General features: G+C 43.4%; 1 protein-coding gene and 1 long non-coding RNA gene across 3 annotated transcripts in view; one reads left to right on the top strand and one right to left on the bottom strand.

Moving 5' to 3' along the window:
- The window catches only part of LOC115605850, a 55,563-nt gene extending 52,749 nt beyond the window's left edge, over nucleotides 1-2,814 (bottom strand). Inside the window, exon 1 of the long non-coding RNA XR_003990746.1 lies at nucleotides 2,753-2,814. This is a non-coding gene — a long non-coding RNA (uncharacterized LOC115605850). The remainder of the gene's footprint in view (nucleotides 1-2,752) is intronic.
- A 1,149-nt stretch (nucleotides 2,815-3,963) lies between these two features.
- The window catches only part of INTU (inturned planar cell polarity protein), a 47,903-nt gene continuing 39,343 nt past the window's right edge, over nucleotides 3,964-12,523 (top strand). The window contains exon 1 of one of the 2 annotated variants that reach the window (XM_030480892.1): nucleotides 3,964-4,138. In XM_030480892.1, the coding sequence (XP_030336752.1) occupies nucleotides 4,050-4,138 (89 nt within the window). In that variant the 5' untranslated portion in view covers nucleotides 3,964-4,049. Of the gene's footprint in view, nucleotides 4,139-9,869; nucleotides 10,084-12,523 lie in introns of those variants that run through there. The other variant, XM_030480891.1, reaches the window with a different exon arrangement.

Here is a 12,523-nt window from a genome sequence, read left to right as displayed (position 1 = left end):
TTTCAGATGAGTAGAAAATGTGGTTCGTCATACCTGGATCCCTTCAGTTACTGTAGCTTAAAGCAACAGATATGCGAACTTGACACTCAGCTGCCACAGTCTATAGCTTGGCATAACAAAATAAATGGAAGTAGATGGGGTTTAAGTTAATATGCTGGAGTATGAACTGCAGCTGGTAAGATGCATTCTCAGTGTCTGTTCTGCTGCCCCTCATCCAGAGGTGAGGAAAGACAGAACAGCCAGGAAAGCAACCTTGTGCTCAAACAACAATTTACCATAGCCCTTAGTTTGGGCACTGAATACAGTAAGGTGTAGTCTCCCTTACCCACAGGTATAATCCAGCAGGAAAAAAAAAGGGTAAAAAGAAAACAAAGGAAAAAAAAGCTTTTTATTCAAATTTATCACCAGGACTAAAAATGTTGCAAGCAAGAATGATCTATAAGACAAATCCTCCAAAGCCTCCCTGCTCAGCACTCCTAATTTCCATTAAATTCTTACAATCTTGTCATGCTTTTGGTCTTGTTCGGCTGGCATCACAGCCAACTCACTTTCATTCAAGCCTCATACTTAACCCACCATAGCTCAGAAGCCAACAACAGCCCACAGTTAGCTACTGCCAGGATATTGGTCTAGGAAGCATGTGTTGCCTCAAGAGGAGGGGGCTGATTAATAATTATCTAATATTTCCCCTTCCAAAATTCAGCGGAAGGACCATCTCACAGCTAATGAGATAAATGACAAATCATACAAGTGAAGTAATGATAACCTGATTTCCATGTTGTACAGCCAGTGAAAGCAGGTTAGTCTTTGATTCCTAGGCATGCTAAACCTTACTAGCCAAGTCAAGGAAGTCAAAGGTCTTCTAATATAGCAAAAGTAGCTTTACTACCTCTTTTAGTCTCTTCCAAAAGGGGATTATGATTAAAAAACTTCTCACTCTGTCAGCATAGGAAATAGTTTCATAATTCAGAGCCTAACAACTGCTTCTTTAACAAAAAACCACACTACAATCTCAGAAAGAGATCTCTGTCATAAGCACAGCCTCATAATACTTTGTTATTTCTTTTTCTTCCTTTTACATCAGAAATTGCTCTTTAACAAAGCAGAGGGCTTTCATAAGGCAGTTCAACTGGCAGGAAAAGCACCACAAATGGAAGGGGAGCCCAGGCATCCTACAATTATTTGGTGTATAGGGTGCCTGTTAAAATTCTTTCTTTTTTCTTCTTTTTTTTGTCATTGCTCTGTTTTTAATCTGGTTAAATTTCCTCCTTCCCCAGTCACTAAAGGTTTTGTTTCTCTGCATTGTAGAACTTTTTAGCCTTTCTCCAGTTGCATGTATTTCACTGGATTCAGGAAATATGCTCTAATGCCATGTTATCTGTATGTAGTCAGAGTCAAATACAAGAGCTGACAGACTTAATGGTGATGCTCCTTTTGCTATGGCCTATTGCACTCATGCTAAAATCCCCCAGAAAATACAATGAAATGGCACTTTGTGTTGTAGTGAAACGTCAATCTGTAAGATTTAACTAAAATAATTCTTGTAAATGTCAAAGGCTGGAGGATTTGCAGAAGTTGAGTTAGAAGATTAATGCTAGCTCAGAACTCTCTTTTAACACTCTTCTGTGTGGCTAAGGTAACAAATATATTGAGGAAAAAAAATACATGGCTCTGAAAGTATCACTTCTGAATTTCTGCTCCTCCTCCATTTTCCAGTTGTCACCCACAAATATTGAGCCTAGGCACACTAAACATGCTAGAGGTTGCAATTCATATCTAGGAAAACATTCTATTTGATTTTAAAAGTAGCAGTTTTACCTGGTTTATCAGCAGCATGGTGCTGTTAGATCGGCCATGTCATAAGCTGCACAAAACCTACATCACCTTTTTTCATTTTGGCACATTTTGAGGTTCTCTTTATTTATGTTTACATGTTCTAGTTTTGCTGAGCTGTAAACAACTCTAATAAAGATCTTCACAATCAATTTGAAGCCCATGTAAAAGTACAGTATTAATAGCAGATATCATTAAGCTCAGCATTAGGTCAGTAGTTGCGAGAAACACAAAAAAAGAGGTCTCCCCTGAGAAGGAACCCAGGGACAAAGAAAAGCTGACAAGCTTCTTGGAAAAGCCTTCTGGCAATGCACTGTGATTTTGATGGTAATGTTTGGGGGGTTTGTTGTTTTCTACCATCAAATGCCAACCCTAGAAGTGGGGTTTGTGTCATCCTAAGCGAGTTGGGAAAACACACTCCTGTTGTGTACAAAATTAAACATCTCTGCTCCCTCAGGGCATAAAAATAGTACTAAGACTGAAGAAAAACATAGCAAAGTAAACCTCTACAGTGTTTTGCTCTGCTGCTGTTACATAATGCTGTTCTGAAAACCACATTGTACAGGACTGATGGGAGTCTAAGCCGTCCAGATAAGCTGCTGAACTGCCAGATCTGCATGAAATTCTAGCCTAAAATTTATAGCTTCAGTATGCATGTGTAGGGACTTTTGCCTCTTATTTGCATAAGGAAAATACACACAGTACTAGCAGCTCTGGCTAGAAGTTCTTCACTGCGGAAACATTATGCTTATTTTGACACTGTACACCCCAAACCCCTCCAGCTAGTCTCCACTGCTCCTTAGACACAAAACCCTGGTATACCTTCAGTTTCCCCGGCACCCCTGGCAGCCGTCGTGCTACAGATCTTCACAAAGGTTTTATAGTCATAATCCTTGATAGTACTGCTGCTGTTACTCACCTCAGAGGCTGATGGTGGTTCCCACATCTTTGATATGAGTAGAATTCGGAGGAGACTGTCCTTCCCTTGACATTTCTAGCTGTACCAAAGAAAGAAAGCAAAATTTACAAAAGGAAAAAATGGTAACACTTCTAAATATTAGAGACACACTGCTTAGTGAGAAGCCGGCCACAGACACATGGTGGTTCTGCATTCATCCTCTCCAAACTGAGCTGTTGCCACTGTCTACTCAAGCCAAAGTCTTCAAGAAAGCTGAAGCTTTTATTCCATGTAGCGGCCAACATCCCATGGATTTGGGTGTTAAAATATTCAATGGCTTCCAATTTGTTGTCCATTCTGTACTATGCTAATGGTCCTCCCCTTAAGGGTCTTTCTGGTAAACAACTTCATTGCTGTGTTGCTACAATTCTGAGACACAGTGACTTGAAACTAAACCTGACGCTTTTAATAACTGATTGCAAGACTTTATTAACCATTGATCTTAAATTACTTATAATCTGGAGTAGATGATAACCACATCTTGAAAAATTCTGAACATTAGAGAAAACTGATTTGTTTGTAAAAGGGAGCAGAGAAAATAAATGATGGCAATCCATGGGTAAGAAATAAAAATGGTGAAGATATGGGCCACACCACTTTTATGCATTCACATCCCTGATCATTCAATGTATTGTGTCAGAATTTTGCAGCTGGGAAACCAGTAAGGAGTCCTGTAACTCAGCAATCATCTGAAAGCGCTTGTAATTACTATGTTGTGAAAAAGGGAAACAAAGACTGGGTTAGATTTTGTGGAATTACTAATTTTTCATATTAATACTTAAGGAAATAAAATCAATTGGGCAATTCCATTATTTTAACCAACAGGACAGTACGTGGGGAAAACTTTTTTCTCATAACGGGAGCTGTGGATGGAGCTCTGGGAAAACAAACTACGGCTGCAGTTAAGAATGATTTCACTGCATTTATATGAAACTTATGTTTTGAGGGTTTGCTAGTTCCTGGGAGAAGCAATACCGCGCAAGTGTAAGGCAGCCCCCTTCGGCGGCTGCTGAGAAGCCTGGATCAGCCCCCGCGGCGGGGCCGGCGCAGCAGACCCCCATCCCTTCGGGACCGGTCCCACCATCTCCCCGGCGCCCGCCCGGCTCCCAGCGGCGTGGGACGCGTTTCCCCCGAACCCCGCGGCGTGGCGCCGGCGGGCTCTCGGACCGCGCGGCACGGGAGGCGCGGCAGAGGCGGGCGGGTTGAAGGGCTCGCACCTGCCCGCGGCCTCCCGCAGTCTGGGGCCGCGGGGCGGGCGATGTTCGGGGCGGGCAGGTACAGCATCCCGCGGCCCGTCACCAGGAACCTGGAAGACCTGGACTCGGTGCAGAGCGTCCTGCTGCACAGGTCAGTGGCGAGGACGGGGAGGCGGCTTCTGCCCCGCAGGCGTCGCGGCTGGGGGCGGCCGCGGTTTGCCTCCCGAGGGCCGGCAGCGAGGCCCGCGGGGCTCCCCGCGGGTGCCTTTTGTTGTGGAGGCAGGAAGCGAGCGGGGCCGTGTCCGGCCGCCCCTCACCTTCCCGGGGCGCCAGTGGGGCGCGGGCGGGGGACAGCGGGCGACGGGAGCCGGAGCTTCCCCGGTGCTCACGGGACGGGAAGGGGCGGCTGCCCGCCGGGCACCGAGTCGCCCGCGGGTTTCCCTCCGTCCCTTCCTGAGCAGCGGGGACCCGCATGCAGTTGAGGGGAGCGCCCCTCATGCCCTCTGGAAAGATGTCCTGCAGCCCCGAGGCAGGGCTCCGACTGCAGCTCTAACGCGCTCAAGGAAACGGGTTGACAGAAGGAAACTCGGCAGCGTCAATTCCATAATGACTTTGAACTCCTCTTTAGGGGGAGGGAAAAGAAAATAAATCTAAAGTGGCACACAAATCCACGATGGGCACTCCTTTAGTAGATATGCAGGAGGCAGGCTGCATGAGAAGCAAGATCTTTCTGCCGTGGTTCACCATCCCTAACGTGCAATTCTCCACGGTGTCCCCCCACAAAGACATCTCAACAATAAGACTGTGCCACAGGCAAATGCAGGACTTTCAAAGCCACCTGCAGTGCCATTTTCTTTGTGCTACGCGAGAGCCACTTAAACTTGTCAAGGAAAACCCCATCTCATTCAGCAGTGTCCAAGAGAAGCACATCTCCAGTTGTTCTGTAAAGTGTCCATTTCCTAATGCGTTTTCTCGGCTGCACTGATTTATTTCCCACCCAAAGAAGTATGCTTTCTTTTAGTGCTAATTCCAAACAGCTCTTGCTATGGAAACTAACAACTATTAACTCAGCTTCTCTCCAGCTCAAAGCATGAAACTGAATAGTCGCTTAAAATCCATTCCTCTGCACGCTAAGGGTGAAAACACTGAGTACTGCAAGGTGGGCACACCGGAATTGGCCTGTTCCTGCATTCCACTCAAGCTGCTTTATAAGCAGTAAATGTGCTCGGTTGCTAACAGGAGACCCTCTGAAGCCCTGTGCAATATATGTCACTGACTTCACTGAGAATGTTCCCTTTCAAAGGAGGATTAAAAACACGCTGACCCATGCTACTGCTTATATTAGTATATTCTCAGTGTAGTATGGTACTATTCATACTTGAAACACTTGCATGTTGACTGACTGCAAATAATGGTTCTCTTTCACGGCTGACATGCCTGCTATGCAGAGCAGGTGATCCTAAAAAAGCCCTGTAGATTTACAATGAAGTAAAAACAGTAAGGAAAAAAAAAAATCTTATTTGAAGTAACAGCTGCTTTTCATGCTAGAGGGAACTCAGCGCTGTGAGGCTGTTTTCCAAAAGAATGGGATGGGTTGAGCTCATCTTCCCAAATGCTTCCTGACTGTCTTCTGATGGTTCTGTGTTCTTCTTGTAAAATACTTTCTGTCATCCAATTGCATAGAGGGAAGTTGATACACAAAGCCTGAAAAATCAGATAGAACAGTGTATTTTATTTATTGAGCACTGGAGTGTTTTCTCACCCGATTTCTGTTCCTTTGGTCTGAAAGTAGCCTTCGTTCCCCATTTAGTGTGTTTATATGTAAATAACCCAATTAAAATTACAGTTCAGTGTCGCTGTTCAATCATACCACCTTGCAATATTGCATGTCTCTATGCAGTAATGTCAGAAAAGCTGTGAGCAGAAGATTTTTTTTAATCTCAATCTTATTCATGTAGTTTTATGTAAACCTTGTAATCACAAAATCTTACTTATGAAGGAATGCCTGTGAAATGTGCCTTTTGTCTCTTAAAAAAAAGACTTTGGCGGAGTAGGGGAAAGCTGTATGGCTGTCATTAATCTTTAAAAAAGAGGAACTTCTGTCTCATTTTTCTGATGCTGTGCACTGGAGGAATAAAAAAATCAATAGGAATCAATGGCTGAAAAGTCCACAACATCACTCTTTAGCAATCCAGATTTTTTTGTTAGTTTTTCTTCACTTGTTTGAGTAAATCAGGTGTTAGCAGCAAGAAACAGACCTGTTACGCAGAGATGAAAGTATTTTCCTCTTAGTTTTATCTGCTTGTGATATATCATGTTAAATCTATAATATCTCATGTTGTCTGTCCAGTTGTTGATAGAACCTTTCAGAAAATACTATCTGTTTGGAAAACAAGAGGAAAGGAAGAAATGAAACGAGAAGTCACTTCTTATTTCTTTATCAGTAATGAAGAGCTGTAATTTGAAGTGTGGAAGGAGAGGGGGAATGAAGAGCTGTAATTTGAAGTGTGGAAGGAGAGGGGGAATGAAGAGCTGTAATTTGAAGTGTGGAAGGAGAGGGGGAAAGCAAAGGGATGCTTACACCCAGTCAGTATAAGAAAGATAGATTCAACTACAGTCCAGCTTAATCCAGTGAGAGTTGTCTTGCAGTAGTACCATGGCCTGTGTACACTGCCTGCACTGTACAAAAGATCTAGAAAGCTGGAAGATCCAGTTGTTGAACTCTCCCTGTTTGTGGCACTGTTCATATAGCGCAGAGGCAGCACTGCAGTCCATGGTCATCCTCACCCATGCTGACATTAAGCAGGGGGAATGACCCTCATGAAGAAGAGGAGATTGATGAAAAATGAGGGAACTGCTGTAATTCCTGGAGAGTGCATTGGCACCTTACAGGCATTATCTGGGTACCCCTAATTATCAGGTAGCATTCACTCAGCAGAGGGAGTGTTAGTTTGCCCCAGTGTACCAGAGGCATAACGCTGCCCCCGTTTTCAGCCCTATGTTGAGAAGAGCTCAGCTACATCCACACCTGCTGAGTGCGAATCAGTGAAATCAGTCTGGCATATCATCAGTGAATCATGGGTCCCTGTAAGATTGCTAAAATCAGGCCTGATTATATGAACATGACCAGTTAGTCATAAACACTAATCCTAAATTTCCCTGTGCTCTTCCATCAAGCTGCTAGGAAAGACTATAACTCCAGCCTCGTTTCTTCATCATCAAGTTGAAAAAATCAGCTGTCAGTATGTAACAATATAAAAAATGCTAGTAGTTTAAATTGGACAGTGGTTGGAGTAGGGATTCACAAATATCCATGCAAAAAGTATCCAGTACTAAAAAGTAGAGTTACGCTCTAGTTACTTTCCTTCTTTATTAGAAAGGACCTGTGTATCTCTCTGGTATGTCCTATACGCTGTCATCTTTTAACTATGATCTCTTCCTGAATATAAATGTGGATCAAGGCAGAGTGTTATTTTTAAAACACAATAGCTTTTTGAAGCATGTTAAGCCAAAAAAGTAAAAAGGAACTCTTGTTCTGAAATGAATTTCCACACATGGATTTAGTTCCTTGCAGGAACAGCTAATCAGAACAACCTTAAGGCAAAAGAGAGTGTGTTTTAATTATCCACTTTTAAATGCTCATTAACCAGTTATCCAGTAAGGGTGAGCAGTAGTATTGATGCCAGTGATTCCCTGTGGCAAATTTTTACCATCTCCTTGTTAATAACAGCAACCTCCCATCGAGCGTTCCTTAGTGAGAAGCATCAGCCCAACTTTTGGACTAAGTGTAAAGTATCTGCCAGAAAACTAATTATTTCTGTCTTTTCCTAAGTCTTTTCCTAATATTTATGCACAATAAATGAGAGGCTTTCCTCTCAGGAGGGATCGTGTGGGAAAATCTGTGTCTTCACTAAAATAAAATCCTGCTGTGTGAGATATATTATGTCTTGCAATCTTTAATTGTTCCCACAGCAGCAAAAATTCCATGTATATTTCAGAACACTTAGGTGACTACCAACTATCTCTCAGTAGATCAAGATCTTCCATTGTCCTTTCCTTCATGATATGGTTATCCCTAGAAAATAGCAAGTAGTGTAATACTGCCGCCTCCTTTTTAGAGAGCCTGTTTTTCTCACTTACAGAGCAAACAACTGGAAGCAATTAACCAACTCTTGAACTCAGTGAAATTTAACATAACTAACACAGGACCATCTGGCACAGACTATCACTTCTCTACAGAAACACTTTAGTGTGCTGTTCAGTGTATCAAAAATGCTTGCAAATAGAAGCAGAATTAGGGAGGGTGGGACCGTATCTCACCTACCTCTATTAAAATTCTAACTCCTGAGGTATTCCTCTTAGGAAAAACGTAACACGTCGGGCTCTTTGGGAAATGCTGTTTATGCAGACTGTTTTGTTTTCACAAAGTAAATTGTTTGGGAAGTGTGGGTACTTTTAAAATATTTTTTCCACCTGTTCTTCTGGAATCAATAGAAAGAACAAAAGCTGGTGCATATCTTGTGTTCTGACACGTGGAAACAACCAAAGATCTGGGGGTTTTTTGGGTTTTTTTTTTAAGAATTGTCTATCATGCATGGATTATGTAATCTGTGTGAAATGGTGGCTGCCAGTTCAGGTAGGAAAAAAGTTATCTACCATATCCTGTCCTAAACTGAGTGAAACCATATTAGAACACCTTTTTTTTTTTTTCTTCTCTTTAGTTAGGGAATGTTTCTGTCTCCTCCTTTAGATAGGTTTTTAGTCTTCAAATCCACACAACCGTGATTTATCTGTAAAATCAGATATTTTACAGGCACTTCAGAATGGCCACAAAATTGAATACCGTTGACTCCAGTTGAAGCCTTAAGCACATGGATATAAGTCAAAAACATTTCTGTCTGTTAATTCACTTGAAATCACACTTATTAATGAACACTTCCCTAAAACAGTTTTAAGCACATGAATTTCATACCAGATTTCTGTGCCTCCTACATAGTGCTCCAGCACCATAAAACCTCACTGCTGAAGCTGTGCAAATATCCCACTGAGCAGAGATTAAACCCAACACATTAAAAATATTCCAACAATTATTCTCCATCCCTTTCCTTATTCACCATGCGTGTCCTGATGGGTTTACTGACACAGCTACACAGCAAGTTTTCTGCAGGGTTGCCATGGGGCTTGTTTTTCAGGGATGTAATTTAAGTCCTGAAAACTGAGTAGAGTTTTTTTCCTCTCTCTTGACTGTGCATGATTTCTCATTTGTGGGCTGCATCGAGTGCTTTAAGGTGCCAGATTATGAAGTTTGCTTGGGTTGGTCTCATATCCTTGCCTCTCCTCCCTGACCTAACTGCTCTCCTGGCTACCTTAGTTCCTCACGAATCCTTACAAAGGGCATAGTGTAAAGCACAGTAGTGCACTGCTAACCATTTGACTTGATGAAAATGACTATTTACCTCATGTTTCCTTCTCCAAATCATTTTTTTATTATAAGCAATGCTTTGAAGCTTGCCCCAGGACCGTGAATTTCATTACTAGCCTCTTTTATGGGACTGTTGCTCAGACCTTGGTATCAGACAACTAAATAGCCTGTGCTCCATTGTGCGTTTCATATTGACCCACTGAAGGATTTTCAAGGGGCACCTGTTTTGTTTTGAGGAAGCAAACGGTGTGTTGGGGCACTTTTCAGTGTTTATTATCACTGCCAGCCAAGGGAGGCAGGCGATGCTGCACTAAAACCCCCTCCGAGGCGGGCAGCGGTAGTTAGTGCTCATCGGTGCTCTGAGGCCCGAGGCCGGGTCTCACAGGCGGTGCCGCCGCCGTTAACGGGACGTGACTCCAGGCTTCCCGCTCCGTCTCCATAGAGCCGCGCCGGGGCCGCCAATGGGAAGAGCACGCCGCGGGTCACGTGACCTCGCGGCTCGCTGGGGTGCGGGTGTCATGGCGTCCGGGGGGGAACGGCGGCAGCGGAGCTGCTGAGGGGATGGAGCCCTCGAGGGGCGAAGGCGTTGAGCGTGCGGGCACCGGCGGCGGCAGCAGCAGCAGCAGCATCAGCGAGAGCGGCTCCTGCGCCACCTCGCTGTCCGCCAGCTCCGAGTAAGGGCGGGGCGCCGGAGGGCGAGCCGCTGGGGCGGGGCCGGCGGAGGTGCTGCCCGCCTGCACCGGCGGAGGGAGGGAGGGAGGAAGCGGGCCGGGGAGAGGGGGGCTGGTGGGCTGTGGCAGAGCGGAGCCCCGTTACTGTTTGTTGGCTGTGCCGTTTGTGCTAGGGGAGAATGCGGTTTGCTTTTCGAGACCGTGTTTCTGTGGTACCACCCTGACAGTAACGGGGCAAGCGGCAGCCCCTGGGCTGCTTCCTGCGACCCAGGTGGGCGCTGCCTGGAAGGGGCAAGGGAAAGGGGAACTTGGCTCCTGTATTATAAATGCTTTAGTACTCGAGGTGCTACTATTTAAATGGCCTGTCTTGTGGGAAGTGGTAGGTGAGAACTCTCTAATACCAATACGTATTTTAAAGTCATTTATGCGATCACTGGGGATTTCGTTTGGTTGGTTTTTTTAATTTCATACAGAGCTTACTCTCTCTCTGTTCCCTGCATTAAAGAACTCTGCTTGACAGCTCAAATGTGCGTTTCAAAGTCTATTCAATGGCATTTTGTTTGGCATGTTACTTTCATTGTGTAATGCAGTGAAGAAGAACAAGAACATTTAAGTGGGAGAGTTGTATGTATTTTGTTTTGGAGTGGTCCCATATCTCTAGCTCAGTGAGAGACAAAGTTCTTGGATGTACACCCACCATATTTTGTTCCTGTGTTTATAAGCCAGAACTCAACCGTAATACATTTCTGCCTGAAGCCATGCCTTCCCCCCCCCCCCCCTTTCTTCCCCTCTTTTTTTTTCCACCCCCCTTTTTTTCCTTTTGTGTGTGTTTGGGTTTTTTCCTTTTGCAATTCTTTTACCAAAAATATCTGTTTACTGGTGTTCTTTATGTGTGTTCAGGGGATAAAGTGTCTTCCATAGTTTTCAACATGGAACCAGACGTGTAATACTGTTGAATAAATTGAAATGCATCTTTTTATCTCTGCACCAATAGAACTCTGAAGCTTTAGCTTTAGGTCCAGTTTCTTCTGTTAGACCTATAAGACTCCAGCCATCTAAGTACAGGAGCAAGAGGTTAGGACATGACTTGTCATGAAAAGGGAGGGAGAAACAGTGCTATTTTGCAAAGTAACAGGCACAAAGATAAGACTGTTAGTTGTTTTAAAATAATGGTATTTGTACCTCTGTAGGTGATCTGTATGTCATTTTGTAACCAGCCATATTTGATTAAATTGAAGATAGCAAAACCTTGGGACGAGTTTTCTGAAGTTACCGACTTCCAGAATAAATTTCCAGCAGTTGAAACTGTGCTGCTTCAGCCGGCAGCAAACGTGGACAAACCAGGATATGCCACAGAACATTCACGCCAAGATAGAAACAGGGATGATATGTCAGCCCTGTGATTATGCGCAAGGCCTGTTTTCAGACAGCTGTGAAGTGAATGCCTTTGTGAAAGTAGCATGTTTCTGGTTTGGGGGTTGGTTTTTAGTAGTTTTGTCTCTTAACAGAGTTTAACATTCTGTTTCACTAACAGTGATGGATCAGAACCCCTCTAGGCAGCCATGGCTATTTTGAGGATGGCAGCTTTGCACATACCAAATAGATGCCACAGTCTGAAGCTGTACTTTGGTGTTGCATAGGCAGAGGTTGGGAAAGCTAAAGATGATGATCTTCTGCAAAGTATCATATCAGTGGAATTTAGTCATAGAGTTAACCCTTGGTTTGTTGTTGCTTGCTGTAAAACAAGGCTAATAGAGGTTAACTGTTTATTGTTTTCGAGTTTCCTTGGGTGAGAACAGTCTTCCTTCAGAATCAGAATTTGGATCCTTTGTTTCTACTGTGTATTTCTTATATACGTGGATGATTTCAGTTGGCACAGTTTTTCAGACAGTTATCACAAACAATAAATGCCTGTGTAGGATCAGTGAAACTGCTCTTAGAGGAATGTGGATCTTCCAGATTTTTAGATCCCTTAACTGATCTGTGTAGAAGCTCAGGTTATTATGTAGGTGCTTGTTTTGGCACAAGGGAAGAGAGATGGAAATGAGATTTTTTTTTTTTTTTTTTTTTTTTTTTTATCCAAATTTTATTTAATTTTCCTTTTTTTTTTTTTAGCTTGGTTTAAATCAGTAGTGAAACTAGACAGCCTTTAGGTGGTTGTTACCAATTCTGATACTTTCTTGAGTAAGACACTTAAGATCCTGAGTAAGAGTAAACTCTGACTTACCCATGACCATCAAATCACCACAAGTGGCAGCTCTTCTTCTAAAACTATCAACTTGGGCAAAATAATTAATAAAATGCAGAGGAAGTACATGATATTTATTCCTGTCTGTACCATCCCTAGTCTTCTGTAAGTCACTGGAGTTCCAGGAAGAGCATAATGCCAATGTTTTTTAGACTCTTACTCCAGCCAGGTCCTCTCTTTGAACCCTTAAAGGTG

The sequence above is a fragment of the Strigops habroptila genome, chromosome 3 (assembly GCF_004027225.2).
Source record: "Strigops habroptila isolate Jane chromosome 3, bStrHab1.2.pri, whole genome shotgun sequence".
Taxonomy (NCBI): domain Eukaryota; kingdom Metazoa; phylum Chordata; class Aves; order Psittaciformes; family Psittacidae; genus Strigops; species Strigops habroptila.
Note: the sequence above shows the minus strand (reverse complement) of the source record. Positions and strands in the feature narration are given on the sequence as shown.